Source organism: Rattus norvegicus, chromosome 13, assembly GCF_036323735.1.
Source record: "Rattus norvegicus strain BN/NHsdMcwi chromosome 13, GRCr8, whole genome shotgun sequence".
Lineage (NCBI taxonomy): Eukaryota > Metazoa > Chordata > Mammalia > Rodentia > Muridae > Rattus > Rattus norvegicus.
Window position 1 is genome coordinate 34,179,729 of NC_086031.1, and position 20,519 is coordinate 34,200,247.

A 20,519-nucleotide genomic window follows, 5' to 3' on the forward strand; every position below is an offset into this window, starting at 1 on the left:
CACATGGGTGTAAGAGTTGGAATAAACAGATGCTGAGATTTCACCCCCCAGTGCAGGGATCAAGGGTCTCACCTGTTGGCCCAGGAGGACCAGTGCGCCCCGGCTCACCCTTGGCACCTGATTGTCCTGGTGCACCAGGAGGGCCTGGAGGACCCTGCACTCCAAGTTTTCCTGAAAGGTAAGTGGCGATGACAGGGTTAGGGAGACAGTGATACAAGGGCAGGCTCCCCACCCTCCATGACGTACATCTCCTAACACCCCCCATCATCTTTAGGATTCATCTACTGCCCTATGGGTGAGAGAGAAACAATGTCGTATGCTCCAACTCCCCCATCACAGCTGTGGAATTTAAGGTGATGGACAGGTTGAGAACTTCGAGTGGGACCACCCAGTTTTGCACCTCAGCAGCCCAGGAGGTAGACACGTAAAGAGTTTTCAGTAGAGTCTGCCCCCTTCTACCAACTGGCAGTTTGTTTAAAGGGACAGTCAGGCTCCGAAGCTCCTGGAGTGTTCCCGGTTAACACCATGACGAGATGAAAACTGACATGGTGGTACACTCCTGAGATCCCAGCATTGGGAGCTGGAGGCAGGGGAATCAGAGGTACAAAGTCATCTTAGATAAGTAGTGAGGTTTAGGCTAGCCTGGGCTACACACGCAAGAAGAAAAGAAAAAAAAAGAATGGAAGGAAGGAAAAAGGCAAGGAAGGAGAAGAGGGAGGGGAGGAGGGAGAGGGGGAAGAAGAGGTGGAAGGAAGGAGGAGGGGAGATAATTAGCAACTTTCCCTACTTGGCTCTTCCTGGGGACCACAGCCAATCTGCCCAGATGCCCACAGCTCCTACCTTGATCACCTTTGGCTCCAGGAGATCCAGCCAAACCTGCAGTGGATGGAGCTCATAAGAATGTTGTCAACTCTTACTGCCTCAGCTGTCAGGGAGGTCAGTGCCTTCAGGTCTGTGGCCCAACAATACAACCTCTTACCTGGTAGGCCTGGTTTTCCAGCATCGCCTTTATTTCCCTGGGCTCCAGGGGACCCCGTGACCCCCCTGTCTCCCTTCATGCCCGTGTCCCCTTTGCTTCCTGTAACAAAAAAACAAAACAAAACAAAACAAAAAACAAACAAACAAACAAAAAAACAAAACAGAAATCAAGGTAGGTCATAGGAGGAGGGTAAAACATCCCCACTTAGGCATTTCCTGTCTCACCCAAATTCCAAAATAGAGTGTCCTGTGCTGCTGCCGGGGAAGATCTAGTCACAGCCCTCCAGGAAGGAGCCCCTTCCCCAGAGACAGAACACAGACTCATGACAAATTGGTCGGATGACCAGACACCAGTAATAGCTGGGTTCCCAGGACCCCTGTCAGAACCCTTACCCCGAGGAGAAGAGTCATAGCCTGGGCTCATCCAGTACCTTGGGGGCTCATTTTACTGTCTACATTATGGGGATTATCTTTCGTAGTCTCTCAGACTGAAATCTGAATGTTCTAGAAAGTATCTCCCTGATATCGAGAACAGCAAAAGTCATTGAGAAAGAGAGAAGAACAATGCAGTAATTTCTGTACCCGCCGGCAGTGCAGACACGGGCTTCCCTGGCATCCAAGATCTCAAAATTTCCACTTGTCATCAGCATTCTGAACTCATCCAGCCAGTCCTCTCCTGAGTCCTCTGTCTCTTCCTCCCTCCTTCCCTTAGTACCTGGTGCATATCAATGGAGGGCAGCCTCCTTCCTGAAGGGCAGGGCAGCTGGGAAGGGGGCTGCACAGTGAGCTTGCTTGGTATTAGTTACTCATACCTGTTTATGCTCAAGTGTGTGGGTGGTCATGAGTTTGCAAATCAGAGGACCTCGGGTATTGTTCCTCGGTTGCTGTCTACTTTGTTTTGTTTTTGCGGTGGGGTATCTTACCTGCTTTGGAACTCAACAGTCTGTCCAGTTGGTCCCAGGTATCTGCCCATCTCTACCTTCCCAGCACTACAACTGTGACCATGCCTGGCTTTTCCACATAGGTTCTGGGTTCAAACTTGTGTTCTTATACTCAAATACGGCACCGAGTAAGCAACCTCCCCAGCCTTCTATTCTGTTGTTTTTTTTGACAAGGGCCTAGGGGAGGGCTTAGGTACTATGCCAGGTTCCTTCCAGGTCCCTTCAGAATGAGGACATGATTAATTAGTGAAAGACTCTGAAGAGGACAGCAAGAACAAGAACCAGCCTCCCTGAGTCTGAGTGAGTTAGGTTAGTTCAAGGCTTGAGAGGGAGGCTAGCCGATCCGAGACATGGAGAATGAATGCTTCCTGGGACCAGGGAGATGTCTCAGTGGAAAAAGCACCTGCTGAATGAGCCTTAGGTACCGAGTTTGAATCCTAGCACTCAAATAAAAATGCCAGGCATGGTGACACATGCTTGTGATCCTAGAGCACCAAAGGACAAGGCCAGAGGATCCTGGGAGTGTGCTGCTCAGCCAGTAAGTAAGCTCAAGGTTCAGCGAGAAACCCTACCTCAAGAAACAAACCGTAATGAGAATATATTGTATAAGAAGCCTATTTTAAATGAAAATATACCAACAATGCATGTGCAGTTGTGCATACACGCATACACACCATATACACCCCACACACATTTAAAAGTGGTGGCTACCTCCTGATAGGACACCAAGTGCTAACAGAGGACCAAATTCCGTGGACACAAAGAGCCCAACAGGGAGCAGGAGCTCAGTCTGGTGTCCTCACCTTACGAGTTCAAGCCGCTCATGAAAAACATCTGGAAGACTCTCATCACACAGAAATAAAAAACCGTAGAGGTGACAGAGAAGCCAAATATCTTGCTTGGGCTTTAAAAAAAAATCTTTGAATGATATACACATCACACTGTAACTCACAAGCATGAACAATTGTGTACCAATTGAAATTGATTAATTAATTAAGAACTAGAGTACAGTTGAGGCTCCTCTTAAACAGCTGGGCATGCAGTCCTTGAGCCAAGCCCTGTTTTCAGCCAGAATGAAAGACCGTCTGCTCTCTCAGGCTTCACTGTGAATGCCAAGACCCCAACACAATCCTTACCTGGAAGGCCTAGGTCCCCTTTGTCCCCCTTGGTGCCGTGTTCCCCCTTGGGGCCAGTGAGACCTTTGTCACCTTTGCTGCCCTTTTCTCCTTGAGGCCCTGGAGCACCTGTGATGAGAATAGGGGTGAGCACCATTGTCCTAGTGAGGATGGGCTCCTGGAGTTGAAGCAGAGTGTGAGGGAAGGGATCTCCAGGGAAGGCGTAGAGCACACACTCATTAGCTCATCTCTTTGGTGGTTCTGGTGAGCTCTTTGAAGACTTGGGAAAAGGAGAGTAGGAAGCCATTCACTCTCAGGGGCCAGGATGGGGCTCTAGAGAGAACTCGTGGGGACAGCCGCCCCATGGGCATTGTCAATGCTTTGGTTGTCCCAGGAGAGGAAGCCTAAGTTACCATCTGCTCCTTGCTTCCCTGGTGCACCCGTGAATCCCTGGAGGCCTGTGTGAGGAGAAACGGGACTCAGTCACTGTAGTTGGTTTCTTTAGTTAGCTGACATTCTGGGGCCCTGAGGTACCCAGTCATAAGAGCCCTCTAACCTATACACAGATGCACAAGCAAACATATGGGGTAGAGTCCCAGGCAGGCCCACACAGAGGCGACTTTTTCCGAAGGCTTGGTCTGTGCATAGCGGTGGAAGAAGGCTCTAGAACAAGGGAAGTGGGTTTGAATCATAGCTGCCTATCCAAGCATGGTAGAGCCTTGGAAAAGAGACCTCAGTATCCCTTGCCACAATGCTATCATCTGTAAAATGGGGCTGATGATGGCTGGGCCCTCTGCAGGTGCCTCATTAGTAATCCTATACCCAGGACAGGAGATAAATGGAGTTGGCAAAGAATGGCTCCCTCCAGGCCAACTGGAAGAACATGCAGTTACACCCTGAAGGGCAGGCCATATCCAGGGGACAGGGTGGGGGAGGAACAAGGCAGAACAGTGAGCATGAGGAGAAGTGGGGAAATCCCAGAGGGTGGGTGAGGAAGAAGGGGAGGAGAGGCTGCCAGGCAAGGTGTGGAGAAAGGTTTGCTGGGACACCTGGGCTCCAGCCTTTCCTAGGATGCCAGCTGCTCTGGGCTTGTGGTCTCCATCACAGACCCTTTGCCCTCCCCAAGGAGAATGGGACCTCAGACTGTGCCTCTAGGATGGGCTGAGCCTGTCCTTCCAGGTGACCTGGTTGCCTGCTGTCTCTGGGATCTGGGGAATCTACTTGAAGCCTCTCTTTCTGAGTTGCAAGAGGGGAGACTGGATCCCCTCTGAGTGGCCTGCCTGCTGTGTGAGTGTGGGTGTGAGTGTGAGTGTGGGTGTGAGGCTGTTTGTGTGTAGGTCACATGAGTATCTGCAGGTGCACACACATGAGTATGTGTATGCTATGTATAAGTGTGAGCACTAGAGTGTGTGCTCACACATGTGCATGAATATGTGAGTGTGTATTTCCATGATTGTGTATTGGGAGCTAGTATCTGTGCCAAAATGTGTGTTCATACATACACATAAGTACATGAATGTACTGTGCAAGTATTCATACACATGTGTCCGTACATGCGCATGAATGTGTGGCCCTGTGTGTGTAAGGATGCATGCATGTGCAGGCACCAGTGTTTATATGTGTGCATGAGTGAATGCGGGATTTTGTGTGTGTGTGTGTGTGTGTGTGTGTGTGTAGCATATGAGTGTGAAGACACAATGATGTGTGTAGACATGTGCTTGTAAGTGAGTATGTGTGTGTGTGTGTGTGTGTGAGAGAGAGAGAGAGAGAGAGAGAGAGAGAGAGAGAGCATGTGGTAGTGCAATGGGTGAGTGTATGAGTGTCTATGCCTGCTCCTCACTGCACTGAAATCTTCCTTTCTGATTTTTAAAGCCTTTTGGAAGAAGCCCTGCCTAGACAGAGAACAATGGGTTCCTGGGGATCCTATTAGCTTACCTTCCTAATAGAGCCAGTTCCTAGAAGTAGCTTTCTCTGCTCACCAGACCCCTTTTGTGACTGCTGGCGCTTTCTGGAGGGGCAAGCCTGCTGGTTTGTTTACTTCCCCCTTTTTATCTAGACTGGCTGGCTCTGCTTCTGGCTGTTAAAAGGTCTTAGTGGGGTACTGGGGGCGCTCTGTGAAGACTGACAGTCACTCTCCTAGGCTTTTGTCTCCAGGGAGGGGGCCGTGGGAGGGGGAGGGGGAGAAGGAGAGGCGGGGAGGGAGAGGAAGAGGGCATTCTGATTCTACTACTGGTCTGTGGCTAAGACATAAGCTGAGGCTGGGCAGGTGAGGCTGAAGCTATAGCTCTCTCGGGAGAGGGCTCACTTTTCAAGCAGGAGGACTTTAGTTTAACCTCCGAAACCCATGTAAAGTGGCTCGGAGTGTCAGTGTGCGCTTGTAGTCTCCATACGGAGGAGGCAGAGGCAGCAGGTGGGTTCCTGGGACTCACTGGCTAGCTACCCTAGTTTATTTGGTAAGTTACAGGCCAGTGTAACTAGCCTTATCATGAAACAAGACAAAACTAAAAATGAATACAAAGACAGAAACCAAGGTGGACATATACAGTACTTGAGGAGTGACCACCAAGGCTGACTCTGGCTTCTATGTGAGCACATGTGGGCTAGGACACAACACACATGTGCACATACACACAGAGATATACATGAACAATGCCCGGCAAACGCCTCAGCTTCATTTTATGTATAAAGAAACTGAGGTGTATGCTGGTGCGGGAGGCAAGGCCACAATGACCCACTCAGCCGCCATGGGCTGCACTGTACCCTGCGGGCTCATAGGTTTGCAGTCCTCAGCAGAGAAGGCTCAACCGTGATGTCCACACCCTATATAACCTGTCCAGGCTGAGGCAGCACTGAGCAATACTACCGTTTGTGGACTCCCCCTCCCCCACCTCTGAGCCCACCCCAGGTCTCACACAAGCTGCCTCCCCTTGTGCAGGCCCACCCCACAGGGTTTAGTCTCTGGTGTGGGTCCTTGTCACTGAGAAAGCCCACTGTGTGTTCCTGTGACACCTACTCACCTGCCTCTCCCTTGGTGCCTGGTGGGCCCTGGGGTCCTCGGACACCTGGAGACGTTAGGGTTAAAATGTGAGGTTAGGAAGATAATACTTGCAGCTGGCAGGGCATGAGGAAGGTCAGGACCCGGAAAACCAGAGCCAACTCAGCTGGTCTCAGCAGGACCTGGGTCACCTTCCCCAAACCGTTCCCTAAAGTTCATACACAAGGCGCCATTGCTCTTTCCCCTAATGAACTTCCCAACTCCGCAAGTAAGTACACCTTGAAACGCATTTCTACAGCTAATAGCAACAGAGTGAATTGTGGGTACGCCTCCACCCTCAGCACTGGGCGATGGCTCAGCAGGTGAGTTGCTCTTGCTAAGGGCCTGAGTTCAGTTCCCAGGGCCATACAAATGCTTGTAGCACGACTCCAAGGGATTTATCTGGCTTCTTTCAGCACTGCCCTGACACCCATTCCCAGGCACGTTTACTTGTCATCAGAAAAACAGAACTTACAGACCAATAAAAACTGTTTTCAAAAGTAAGCCTCCTCCTGGCTCAGGAAAAGGAATGCCCCGAAGCATCAGGGAGACAAAGGGAGAAACCATAGACAAGAGATAAGTCCATACAACGGCCGGGGTCAGCTGCTGGGGCCCAGGGCTGGACAGTGCTCTACTCTTGGGGGACATATTTCATTTTTTCCCTTGAAACATATTGTTCACATGTTTTTGTGTGTGTGTGAGAGAGGATATACATCACATGTGAGGGCTGCAGAGTCTTCTGGAGCTGGTTACAGGGGGTTGTGAGTCACTCAACGTGGATTTTGTGAGCCAACCCCGGGTCCTCTGCAAGAGCAGCCAGTACTCTTAACCGCTGAGCCTTCCCAACAGACCTTTCGCTACTCCACTCTACCTGTGTCCCAGTGCGATTTCTTCTTCCTGCCATGACTGGGATCAGGGGGAATCCAGAGGAGACATCTCCCCATTCATGAGAGAGGGAAGAAAAGATTCAGAGTATAGGGGAGAAAGGGAAAGAACATAGGGTCAGAAGACAGAGACTGTACCTGGAGTTCCGTCACGACCCGCAGCCCCCTTTTCTCCCTTCGCAGCAGATGGCCCAGGCAGGCCTGGGATTCCCGGTGCGCCCGGGGCCCCTTTTGGACCTGGAGGATAAAAAAGAACAGAGGAGGCAGCTAGTCAAGCAGCAATGGATAAGACATTTACTCAGCCTCCCAGGGCAGGTGAGTCCACGAAGGATACAAAAGATCCAGGGTGGTACCAAGAAACGGATGGTCTGGGAGACACAGGAAAATGAAAAAGAATTGTATAGATGGTGTCTGAGGGGGGCTCAGCCACAAAGATGTGGCTTCAGGGACCAGTTTAAACTTGCCTGAGAGGCTGTGCCCCCTATCTGTGTCAGGAAGCCTATGGCTCTCGGCAGACACGTTTACTGCTTGTAACAACTGCCTATCCCTGAGGCAAAGCCAGGACTTCTGAACTTTATGCTTTCCCTTCCCCGCTCCCCCAGCCCCCCAGGTCGCCATCAAATGAGTCTTTGAGGGCTTTGACTAAGCTAGGCAAACCATGAAATAAGAGAGAGAGCGGGTAGCCTAGGGGATGGGAATCTGGACTTCTCAGCTGTGCTGGCTCCCAGCAGCACCGCTTAGGTCTGGTAAAGGGCGCAGCACTGCTTAGGTCTGGTAAAGGGGAGCCGCAGTTCCCAGAAATGAGCCACACTATGGTAAAATTCTACAAGGCTGATGAGTAATTAAGGGGTGAATGATTGTGGAGAGTTGGAATGTTGCAGGTTCAGGGCCAAATTATCCTGGTTTATCTTTAGCACCTTAATAACCATTTATTACCCATCCGTGTGTTTTGTCTAACATCCTCATGACCATTAGGTAAAATCCGTCTAGAATGGACTAATAGACCCCTTAGCATCTATCAACCCAAAGGCTAAGCATGTCATCAGATAGCGTCTGAGGCCTCATGTGGTATTTTTCTGTTTTGTCTTAACTTACCTGCTTGATATTCCCATCAAGGTATTTTTTCAAGTACCTTGATTTATGACTTTCTTTTGTTCTGTTACTATCAAAATTTCAGGAAACCTATCACACCAAAACAGGGTGTGTAAGGTAACCTGAGACCGTGTACCTGGGCTTCAGTCATTTCTGTTTGCTTTCAGAATCAACAGTCCCTTTTCCCTTTGAGATGAGAGTTATGTCACGAGCACGCGGCACTCTTGTCATTACAGCCTTCTGGGAGAGCCAAGCCTAACACACAAGATGAGGGGCCGATACCAACACCAAGCTAGTCAAAGGTGCTTGATAAGAGTGCTTCCGGGAGACAAGGAAGGTTCTGGAAGCCTGGGACACTTGGACAAGATGGAAGGAGGAGATAGGTATGTCCACATACTATCCTAGGAAGATGGCAGCATTTGTAGGTTGGAGGGAGAAGGCAATCATTTGGCTCAGGGGAAGGCAGAGGTCCTGAGTCAGGTGTCCTCACACTGTCAGGGATAGAGAGGTGGTCCTATGAAGGAGGTAGCATATGGACTGACCAGATCATTGTCAGTGAGCTGAACTTAGAAAATCCATAGAAGGCTCCCAGCTAAGGAGCCTTCCAGCAAAGGTTCTAGGGAAGGGAAGAGTGGGTCAGACTGGAGGTGAACCTACCTGGAGAGCCTCGTTCACCTTTAATCCGGAACAACTCTGTAAGGGAAGGAGAGAAGGTTGCAACTGAGCAGGGTGTAGAGTGAAGCTTGATTTTGCTCCTGTGCCCCACAGAGAGCTCACAGACTCTATATTGGAAGGCTGGGGCCCCATGGGTCTTCTAGCCTTAAGAGGTTTGAACAATAACACCTGAATTTGTTCTTAAGCTTAGAGAGACCAGGAACCAGTGCCCCGGAAGTTGTGGAAGTACTGAAACACTTAGATTGCTGGCCTATACCAGCATTGTTCTAAACCCATCTGCGTTGGTCAAAATGGCTGATTTGCCCCGGCTGAGCGTGTAGCTCAGTTGGTAGGGTGCTCAGCCAGCATGCATGGAAACCCTGGGTTTCATCCCCAGAACCACAGAAACTGGGTGTGGTGGTACCTGGATTTTGAGTGAGGTTGTCAACTTGCTGACGCAGTTGCTCCTGGCTGGTGTGGACCCAGCTAAGCTGGGCCTGCAAGGCTTGCAGCCCCTGTGCTCCTGATACTATGTGTGTTTTGGGACGTGCCCACTGCAGAGAGAAGAATGGCTTGTCCTCAGCAGCTAGTGTTCCATTGTCACAACACATCTCTAGGCTCTGGAACTGCTCCTGCAGATTGAGAACTGGAACCCACAGCATCATTTAGGGGCCTCATTGAAGCCTAAGACATTAGGGCAGGTTTCCGATAGTCCGTGTACATGTGCATGTCTTCTATAGGGCATGGAGTTCCAAACACAAATTCTGTGCATTGTGGGGAAAAGGAAACAGGATGGACTCCCCACATCAGATCCCTGGGACCTGTTGGCCAGCCAACATAGTCATTTGGTGAAGTCCAGGCCAGAAAGAAACTCTGTCTCTAAATGGGCAATGCATCTGAAATGGCTTTCATATGCAACACACACACACACACACACACACACACACACACACACACACACACAAACACACACCCTCTCTTCACTTTTCACTCCTCCATTACCTTGGTGGATCTAACCACTGTGCCCTAGCAGGAGGGCAGCAATACCCTCAAGATGCCTCTAGTCAGCCTGAACCTTACACCAGAGGAGCTTAGGTGGCCCAGGGCTAGGAGCACCTCACCTTGAATCAGCAGCAGGGCAGTACCTGCTGTGAGCAGAATCAGGTGGATGGCCATGACTGCCATGCACAAGGTCCTTCCATTTCTCTTCTTGGGCACCGGATCTGAAATAGAAGAGGAGAAATGATGGCTTCAGAGGCACAGAGAAGAAGCCAACCTGTGCCAGGCCACACACAGTTGAGCAGGAGACTCCTGGGAAAGCGGGAAAGGCATCCAGATCTTTCTTATTCCTGTTTTTGCCACAAGGCAAGAAGTTCCATGTTTAGTCCTTTATATGTATGGCTGGAGAGGAGGAGACAAGCAAACTTCCAGGGCTTGATGGCCAGCCAGACTAGCCCTCTTCATGAGCTCAGGCCAGTAAGAGATGCTTCCTGAAAAGAGAAGAGAAGGAGAAGAAGGATGGGGTAGGGAAGGGTAGGAAAGGGGAAGAAAGAGACGGGGAAGTGGGGGGAATGGAGGGGAGGCGGGGAGAAGTAGGAAAGGAAGGGAAAGGAAGGGAAGGGGAGGGGAGAGAAGGAAATCTGGCAAGTACCCATGAAATGACACCTGAGGTTGACTGCTCCCATGCCCACATAAGTATAACCAGATGCATCAATCTTGCTCAGTCTTGAACACGAATGTGATGCATGGTCTGTGTTGGAGCTGCCAATGCTTACACAACGAATCACTGAAGCCACAGGCTGCATTTACACAGTCTGAGAGGACGAAGTGGTTTGTTCCTGTTTCCTAAACACTCTGTGAGTCTCAGAGAACTGAGTAACTTACTAGCACATAAGATGCAGGAGTGCAGTTCGTGTCTTTCCTTCCTTGGTCTTTGGTTGTGTGTGTGTGTGTGTGTGAGAGAGAGAGAGAGAGAGAGAGAGAGTGTGTGTATGCACATATCTAATTGTCTCTCTGTGTATGTGAGTATGCATGTGAACATAAGTGTGCATATATGTACAGAAGCTGTGTGTGCATGCAAATCATGTTCGGCACAAGCTATTCAATGGAGAAACAGGAATGACAGGGGATCATGACCTTGCCTCAGCTCAATAAGGTCCCAGCCTGCTGGGGTGTGCATTGTGAGCAATCAGGGGTGTGTCTTTGCCGTCGTCCCTTCTGTGCCTGGACACATACATATATAGCGGTTCCTTGCTGTCTATGCAGGAAGGCTCCAGAGCCACATAAAGGTATCAAAAATACAGAGATTACTGAGTTCCTTATACACTGGGTGGTGTTTGCATAGAAGCCACACACTCCTGTGTGAGAGGTGACATGCAATGGATAGGAAAGGGAACTGTGCCGGGGTCCCAGGCATCAGAGGTCAAGGTGGGGACAGTAAGAACAAGCATGAAAAATGATATAAATGTTTTAAGAGCACAGAGGAGAAACAATGAGCAGAAGAGAGGTCTCACTATGGGAGTGGTTGTGGATGTTTGTCCTAATTCAGAATGCTTTCAGAATTGGGCTGGGGAGATAGCTTAATGGGTAAAGCCTTGCAAGTGTGAGGACCAGAGTTTGGATCCCGAGAACCTGCATAAATGTCGATTGGGTGTGGTTACCCCTGTCTGCTATGTCAGCACTGGAAGATAGTGAGCGGCTGCATCAATGTGCTCTCCATTCAGGGAAGATGCTGTCTCAGTAAATACGGTATAGAGCAGTGAAGGAAGTCATCAGTATGGTGTCCACGTACACCTTGAAATGCATCCACACACATGTGAATATGCATACACTCATGCACACACCGCACACATACTAACATGTGCCAAAAGGAATTCTGAGTTCCCTCTGTCCTAAGACAGGGCTTTAGGAACTGGGGACCTGTATTTTGTAAGTGTATCTCACTTGCCGTGCAGACAGTAGAGGGCAGATGAAGTTCTTATGTTCACATTTGCTAGTTCATCTCTTCGAAGGTGGGAGAAATGCAAAGGAAATGTCTCTTCTAAGGGGTTTTGGCTCCTGAAGAAGAACTTCCCTAGTTAAGAGACTAACAACTTAACTCTGGTAAGTTGTCTTAGGGTTTCCAATGCTGTGGAGAGACACCATGACCAAAGCAACTCTTATAAAAGACAATATTTAATTGGGACTGGCTTACAGATTTAGAGGTTCAGGCCATTATCATCAAGGTGAGACCACGGCAGTGTCCAGGCAGGCCTGGGGCTGGAGGAGCTAAGAGTTCCGAATCTTGACCCAAAGGCAAACAGGAGAAGACTGGCTCCCACGTGGCTAGTAGGAGGGTCTTAAAGCCCACCCCCATCATGACATACTTTCTCCAACAAGGACACACCTCCTAATAGTGTCACTCCCTCAGTCAAGCATCTTCAAACCACCACATAGGTCCTCAGAGCCTTCCCTGGGGTAAGATAGGGAGAGTGGGCAGAAATTTCAGGAAGACATTTCACACTGTGACAGTCTACTTTGTGGGTTCCGATGAGGTGAGGGACCCTGTCTTTAAAAGGAAAGGTGGTTAGTGCCCAAGGAATGACACCCAGAGGCTGAGCTCTGATACCTCCATATACATGAGCAGTCTCTCTCTCTCTCTCTCTCACACACACACACACACACACACACACACACACACACCCCACAGGAACATACATTGTACATGGAAATGTATAAAGTTAAAGGCAGAGAACATTTAAAAACTAAAGGAAAAGTACTGAAAGCAGTTAGAAAAGACACATTATCTGCTAAGGCATACTACCTGAACAGCAGCAGATTATCTGAAACCATGGAGATCAGGTACAAGTGGCACACTGTGTTCTGTGTGCTGAAAGGAAAGAATTACAGACCATGAATTCTCTTGTGAATGAAAAGATCCTTCAGGAATGAATGGGAGATACAGACATTCTCAGATAAAGGGAGACTAAGAGAATTTGAAGGGACTTCTCCAAACAGGAAATGAGAATAGAAGACCTACAGTTTCAAAACAGGAAAAGAATAATGGTTAGAAACATGTACACACACACACACACACACACACACACACACACACACACACACCTCTTTGGCTTTCTAAAGTTTCACCTCATGGCTGAAAACAAATATACTGTGTTCTTATATTGTATATAACCTATGGTGAGGAAATTCTTAAGATCATTGTATTTTTAAAGAGGAGAAGGACGAAAATTGAAATGAAATTTCTCTGTTTGACCTGACATGGGAAAAACACTAATTCTGACAGATGGTGGCATGCTTTGTAAGTGCATTTCAATGCTGGGAGAGACTTCCAAAGAAGCCGCTGTGGTTTCAGTGGCTCGTGTGTGTGGTCTGGTCTCCAGCTGTCGATGCTGTTTGGATGCTACAGAACCTCTAGGAGGTGGAACCTTGCTGGACAAAGCAAGTCATTGGGGAGAAACTTGAGGCCTTATAGCCTGCTCCCACTTCCTGTTAAGGCAATGCTTCCTGAGTGCTAGCGCCTTGTGAACAGCCACCTTACGCTCCCCGATGCCTTGTCTTTCCTGCCTGCCACCGTGCCTTCCCAGCCCATCGCCATGTCTTTCAAGTTGTGATGACTCTATCCCTCTGAAGCTCTGAGCCGAACTCTTAAGGTTTTTGTTTGTTTGTTTGTTTTTGGTGTTTTTGTTGCTGTTGTTAAGAAATTTTAACGCAGCAAGGAAGAAACCGCCAAGACAAAAAGCCCTTGCATGTGATGCATTCAAATGGAATTCCAAAAAGTATTCAAATAATACACTGGAAAACAAGGGGAAAAATCAGAAATAGTGCAATAAGATGGTCTTTTAAAGCCCTAGCATATTGATAATTGATATATCTGTAATCTATCCCAGCCTGCCAATCAGCACAGATGTTGACAAGCTGACATAACACAACTACATATTACCTAGAGGAAACCAGAATTTCAAAATGAAGAAACAAATATTGGCTCATCTGAAAGGAGAAAGATACACATAGATAAATGTAATGAGACGGCATTTCAGTTTTATACCTTGCTCTCAATGACTGATAAAACCCAGCAAAGACACCAAAGGATCAAACACCATCAACAAACACCTAATGAACACACAGGACACTCCATCAAACATCAGGCACATGCTTTTCCATCATACATGGAATATTCAGCAAAACTGATCATATATTGGGTCATAAAACAGGTGTCATTAGCATGTGGAGAGAGTGAGGTTGGGGCTGGCTCAGTCAGGAAAATGCTTGATACACAAACTCAGTGATCTGAGTTCACATCATGAGAATTCACGTAAAACGCCATGTGCAGGAATGCTCTTCTGTAATCCCAGGGCTCAGGAGTCAGAGACAGGAGCATTCCTGGGGCTTCTCACCCAGGAGTCTATGAACTCCAAGTTCAGTGAGAAAATGGGGCTGGAGAGTTGCCTCGACAGTCAAGAGCCCTTGTTGCTCTTCCAGAGAACCCAAGTTCACATCAGGTGACCAACAACGACCTCAACTCCAGCTCCAGAGGATCTGATGCCCTCTTCTGGATGGATGTTATGGGCACACATGTGAGCCTATGTATACAGGGACACACACATCCACATATAAAATAAGTAATTTACACCAAATCTGTGATGATAAAGGCATCTGGAAACATTAAAGCTGGTGTCATTTAGTTGTGAGAGACACAACGGTTTTCCCCAAGTCTTGGACCAAGGGAAGAATGTTGGTTCCTGTCCTCTTATTTAATGTGGTCATGAAGAGTTCCTGTGAATAGCACTAAGGGAATAAGAAATGTAGGTTGGAGAGGAACAAGTATATTTCTATTTGCAGAAGTGCGTGTCTACTTAACAAATCCCTCATAATCCTTCAAAAGAATCCAAAGAACTAATAAGTAGTTCCAAAGCTGTAAGATACATGATCAACATATAAAATTCAATGGCATCGTTATATACTAATAAAAAGCAGTTGGTAACCAAAATTAGACATAGTCGAACTGGTCTGGAGAAATGGTAGACAGCCGCTAAAGCCCTGGCTACTCTTTCAGAAGATCAGAGCTAAGAACCCGGCAACCACAACCTCTTAATACTCCAGCTCTGGGAGATTCAGTGGCCTCTTATAGCCTTCGTAGGAACCCACAAACATGTACACACGCACACACACACACACACACACAAACACACACACGCACGCACACACACACGCATGCACACACAGGCATAAATAAAATAAAATGATAAATCAACATCCCATGGAAATATTTCAGTCCAGAGAAAAGAAAATATTCGGATATAAAACTAATGAAAGACTTGAATGAGGTAACCCAATCACAAACAAACAAACAAATAAAACCAACCAACCAACCAACCAAAAAAAGTGAATATTAGTCCAAAAGATGGGATTACTCTAGATACAGTCCACAGACCACATGCAGCTCAAGAAGAAGGATGACCAAAGTGCAGATGCTTCAGTCCTTCTTAGAAGGGGGAACAAAAATATTCACAGGAGGAGATGTGGGGACAAAGTTTGGAGCAGAGACTGAAGGAATTGCCATCCAGAGACTGCCCCACCTGGGGATCCAGCCCATATACATACAGCCACCAAACCCAGATATGTTGAGGTCAATAAATGCATGCTGACAGGAGCCTGATATAGTTGTCTCCTGAGAGGCTCTGCCAGAGCATGACAAATACAGAGGTGGATGCTCACAGCCAACCACTGGACTGAGAACGGGGTCCCCGTTGGAGCAGTTAAAGAAAGGACTGAAGGAGCTGAAGGGGGTTTGCAACACTGTAAGAACACCAATGCCAACCAACCAGAGCTCCCAGGCACTAAACCACCATCCAAAGAGTACACATGGACAGACCCATGGCTCCAGTGCATATGTAGCAGAGGATGGCCTTGTTGGGCACCAATGTGAGGAGAAGCTCTTGGTCCTGCCAAGGCTGGACCCCCCGGTGTAGGGGAATGTCAGTGCAGGGAGGTGGTAAGGGGTGGGTGGATGGGTGGGGGAACACCCTCATAGAAGAAGGGGGGATGGGATAGGGGGCTTATCGATGGGAAACCGGGAAAGGGGATAACATTTGAAATATAAATTAAAAAATATCAAAAAAAAAAAAACAACAAAAACCAACCAAACAAAAAACCAGCAAAACAAACCTAATGAAACAGATCCAGGATTTGTATGCTGGAAATTACAAAATTCAACTTTAGAAACCCCCAAAACTCCTAGACCCCTCATCACAGTCCCCTCCCAATTTTATGCTCCACCCCCTTCTTAACCCATTGAGTTCAGTTACAGGACTGGGACATGGGAAACCTAGCGAGGGCCACACCCCTGAAGAGAACCAACTTTCCCCCTCCAGAAGTTATCCATGGCCAATCGCCTCAGAGAGAAGTGTTCACTGGCTTAATCCTGGGCTGGTCCTGTGCAGCAGCCACCGCTGCTGTGAGGTTATGAGGGCAGCAGTCCTGGGACGTCCAGAAGACAGTTTCGCTCTCACAAACTTCCCACCCTCCTCCTTTGACGCTCCTTAGTGGCAGGGTAGGAGATAGATATAGGTCTGAGTAGTCCACAGTCTCATATCAGATGCAATGCTGGTCAATTCTTTGTCTCTGCAGTAACTGCTGCCCAAGGAGAAAGAGAGGTGTGGAAACAGTATACCATATGAGGAAAGGGGTAGGGGCAGAGAGCTTAGGTGGGTGAAGTCTAGGCAGGCTCCAGACTCAAAAAGAGCTGCCAAGGTGAGAGAGGAGATAGACAAAGAAGAATTCCGGATTAAGAAAGGTGGCAGCATCCACACCCACACCCACACCCCAGGGATCGTGGAAGAGCTCTCTCTTGGGCTCCAAAGTTCCACCAACCCTAGTTCATGGCAGAGGACCTGGCTTGATGGTTCTCTGTAACAGGAGATCCTAGCGATCTGTGTGTGGTTGGTCGGCCATGCTTGCTCAACATACCCATGTGTGTGTTATAGATATATTCGATTTTTATTCTTAGTCATGCCTCACAGAATTTGGGACAGGCTGGCAATACACCTTGACTGGTGAAGTACTGGCCCACACAAGTACAAGGATCCAAGTTTGACATCCAGACCCTTGAAAAAGCCATGCGTAGTGCCGTTTTGCTTGTAATCCCAGGGCCAGGGAAGCAGGTCTCTGGGGTTCATCAGGCAGCTTTAGGCAAGTATCAGGCCCTATCTCAAAGAAAAGGGTGGGTGGACACCTTCAGTTGTCTGCTAATCTCTATATACATATACTCACATGCATGTAGGCAGACCCACGTGCACGCACACACACACACACACACACACACACACACACACACACACACGAGTGTTGTTTGGAAAGTTTATTGGTATGTGCACACAAGTACACACACAAATCCAGGAAGAGAAAACCAGGGCAGGGCACACTGAGTGCAGAACAGATGATCCTTAAAAAGGGAACTTGTTACTAGAAAGGATGCGTGAGAGGCTGTGGAAACATATCGTGGCCAGAGAGAGTGATAGGAAAATGCATATATTTCAAAGTCAAACTACATGATACAACTATGAGAATGGGAAGAGAGAGAGTGCGAGGGAGAGGGAGTGGGGAAAGGGGAGAGGGGACAGGGGACAGGGGAGAGGGGGAAGGGGAGAGGGGACAGGGGACAGAGGACAGGGGACAGGGAACAGGGGAGAGAGGAGAGAGGAGAAGGGAGAGGGGTAAGGGGAGAGGACAAACAGAGAGAGATGCTATCAAGGAAAAAATATTTCAAAGGTTTGTGAAGTTCACATCTGATAGTTTCTGGAGTATATAGTCAACTCCCCAGGGTATTTCTGAATCGTTACAAAAATTAATAAAACCTGTTGTGGTGACACAGGCTTATAAACCTAGTGTTCAGGAGGCCAAAGTATGAGAGACATGGCTGTGAAGGCCTTGAAAGGGAAATGTTAACATTGTATTAATAAGGAGACTGTTTTATATTTCAAGGTGGGCAGCAATAGAAAAATATTAAGTGCATTTCAGACCAGAGGGCATTTCAACTGGTAAAACGACTGTCTAGCAAGCATGAAGCCCTGGGTTCAATTCCCATCACCACACACACCAGGGGTGGTGGTGCACATCTGTAATCCCAGTACTTGTGTGGTGGAGGCAGGAGGATGAGAAGTTCAAGGCCATCCTTGGGAATTCAAAGTCAATCCAGATGGCAGAGGATCCTTTGTAACAAAGTAGAGGGGAAGGAGAGGGGGAGAGGGAGGGGGAGGGGGAGGATGGGGGGAAGGGAAGGGACAGAATGAATAAGACATTAACACTCACTGTGTTTTTCAGCTGTTTTTGTTTGTTTGGAAATTGCAGGTTAAAATTTAATGACAGTGGGTTTTGGGGGTTTTATTTATTTATTTTTTCAGAAGAAAATAAAAGTAACTTGCATTCCTGAGTTCCAGGTCATTTCCATTATCAAAGGAAACCTCGAGGGTTATCATGCTTGCTAAACCTCTCGGCAATTACTATTTCATAAAGGGGCTCTCTAGAAGGTTCCACATATTCCCTGACTGCATTGTAGAAATTATTCCATCCCCCTTGGTCTCTTGGAGCTTTGTTAAGGTTTGGTCTTGGCTTAGGGCTCAAGTGTTGGTCTATGGAGCACAGCTAGAGTCCAAGTCAGAAGTCTAGAGTCAGTCCTTGTGCTTTGACTTTGACTCCAGTCCTGACATCTGGTGTTTGCCCAGGGCTTTTTCTGTTTTCCTGTGGTGAGTGTGTGCCTGTGTGCATGCTTATGTGTGTGTGTGTGTGTGTGTGTGTGTATGTGTGTGTGTGCACGTGTGTGTGTGCATGCTTATGTGTGAGTGCATGTGTGCACGTGTGTGTGTATGTGTGTGCATGCTTATGTGTGTGTGCATGTGTGTGCATGCTTATGTGTGTGTGCATGTGTGTGTGTGTGCGTGTGTGCACGTGTGTGTGTATGTGTGTGCATGCTTATGTGTGTGTGCATGTGTGTGTGTTCGTGTGTGCACGTGTGTGTGTATGTGTGTGTGTGTGCATGCTTATGTGTGTGTGTGTGTGTGTGTGTGTGTGTGTGTGCGCACGCGCATGTCTCTGACACATAGAGAGGTCAGGAAACAACCTCGGGTGACAGTCCTCACCTTCCACCCGTTTAAGCCAGGGTCCCTCTTCTGTTGTTTCCTGCTGAGTCCACCAGTCTAGCCTGCAAGCTTCCAGGCATTTGCTTAGTTCCTCTTCCCATCACCCCATAGGAACCATAGGAACACTGGGATTATAGACTCGGGGGTGGAGGGGGAGGGCTACCATGCCTAGCTTTGTATGAGTGCAGGAATTGAACTCAGGTCCTCATACTTGCACAGCAAGCTTTACACCACATTCCTGTGCTGTGGGCTGTGTGTGTGTGTGTGTGTGTGTGTGTGTGTGTGTATGTGTGTGTGTGTCTGTCTGTCTGTCTGTCTGTTTCTGTGTCGGTGTGTGATGTCCTTGCTTTGTGTGTGTTCCTGTTTTGGGATATGTAGTGGAGGTAGGAGTTGACATCCAGTATCTTCCTCTATTGATCTCTGTCTTACTTTCTGACATAAGGTCTCTCACTGAACACAAACTCACCAGTTAGCTACATTAGCTGACCAGGGAGCTCCAAGGATCCTCCTGTCTTCATCTACCACCAGTTCTGGGGTACAGACCGTGCAACCGTGCCCGACTTTTTTTGCATGGGCACTGGAGACCTGAATTCAAGCCCTCATGCTTGTGCAACAGGCACTTAACCCACCAAGCCACCTCCACAGCGCTCGTTCTGCTTCTTTACAGCTAGCCGTGGTCATCTCTTGCTGCCGAGCACCCTGGCTCTCACTTACTCTCTCCACCAGTCTCCCTACCTACCAGAGGGAGCAAACTCAGCTACAGACCAGAGCGCTCGACAACCGCCATGCAGCTTCCAGCTCCCTCACTGACGTCAGGATAGGATTCAAATCCTTCATCCCACCCTCAGCCCCACTGAGCACTCCTCCCAGTTCTGAAGGACAGTGTGAGCTTCTTAGATTTCTTAGGACATCCTTATGTGTGTGTGACCTAAATGTGTGTCACCCCCTTCCCCCCACCCGCTGTCTCATTTCTGTTCCTAACTCAGCTCCTTCTGTCCTATCAACCTTAGAAGAGACTAGACTTAGAAGTTGCCTAGCAAGCATGAGGAGCTGTTTGATCCCCAGAACTCATGTGAAAAAGCCATGGCAGATACATCTCTGAGGTTAACAGCACTTACTGTGCCATCAGAGGACCTGAATTTGAATTCCAGCACCCACATCGGGTGGCTCACGACCCCCCTTTAACTCCAGCCGATCACTACAAAAGACGATTCTCAAAGATTGTTCTAGGATGGGAAGTCAGAGCTCTGCAGTGGCCAACAAGTCCACCCCTGACTTTAAATGCTACAAATTCCTGAAGGTATAAAAGATATATCACTTATACAGCGCTAAGAAACTATGCAGAGCAGTTTCAGAGGACCAGCCAAGCAGCCCAGTGAGTAAGAACACCCCCCCGCCAAGCCTGACCAGTTGAGAATTCGATCCCAGAATTTCACAGGGTAGGAGAGAACTGACTCCTAAAGTTGCTTGCCTTCCACTCATGCACCCTCCCCACAAACACACATAATTGCAATAAAAATTTTTAAAGATTTGAAAGCTGTGTTCCATCTGCGTCAGACTGATGAAAAAGCCAGAGAAGCAAGAGCCCATCTTAGCTGACCGGAGATGAAAAGCGTGCTCTCAGATCATCACGTCGGCTCTCACGGAAGCCCCTTGAAGGGTATTAAAGGACTTCCATCCAAATATAT

The 20,519-nt window shown here is 48.2% G+C and overlaps 1 protein-coding gene across 2 annotated transcripts in view; it reads right to left on the reverse strand.

The window, feature by feature from the left end:
- The window catches only part of Marco (macrophage receptor with collagenous structure), a 41,330-nt gene that overhangs the window by 10,718 nt on the left and 10,093 nt on the right, over window positions 1-20,519 (reverse strand). For both annotated transcript variants that reach the window (NM_001109011.2, XM_063272524.1), the window contains exons 2-11: window positions 9,820-9,921; window positions 9,123-9,344; window positions 8,702-8,737; window positions 7,091-7,189; window positions 6,052-6,096; window positions 3,448-3,492; window positions 3,056-3,163; window positions 980-1,078; window positions 841-876; window positions 73-171 (exon numbers count right to left, since the gene is read on the reverse strand). In NM_001109011.2, the coding sequence (NP_001102481.1) occupies window positions 73-171; window positions 841-876; window positions 980-1,078; window positions 3,056-3,163; window positions 3,448-3,492; window positions 6,052-6,096; window positions 7,091-7,189; window positions 8,702-8,737; window positions 9,123-9,344; window positions 9,820-9,921 (891 nt within the window). The remainder of the gene's footprint in view (window positions 1-72; window positions 172-840; window positions 877-979; window positions 1,079-3,055; window positions 3,164-3,447; window positions 3,493-6,051; window positions 6,097-7,090; window positions 7,190-8,701; window positions 8,738-9,122; window positions 9,345-9,819; window positions 9,922-20,519) is intronic.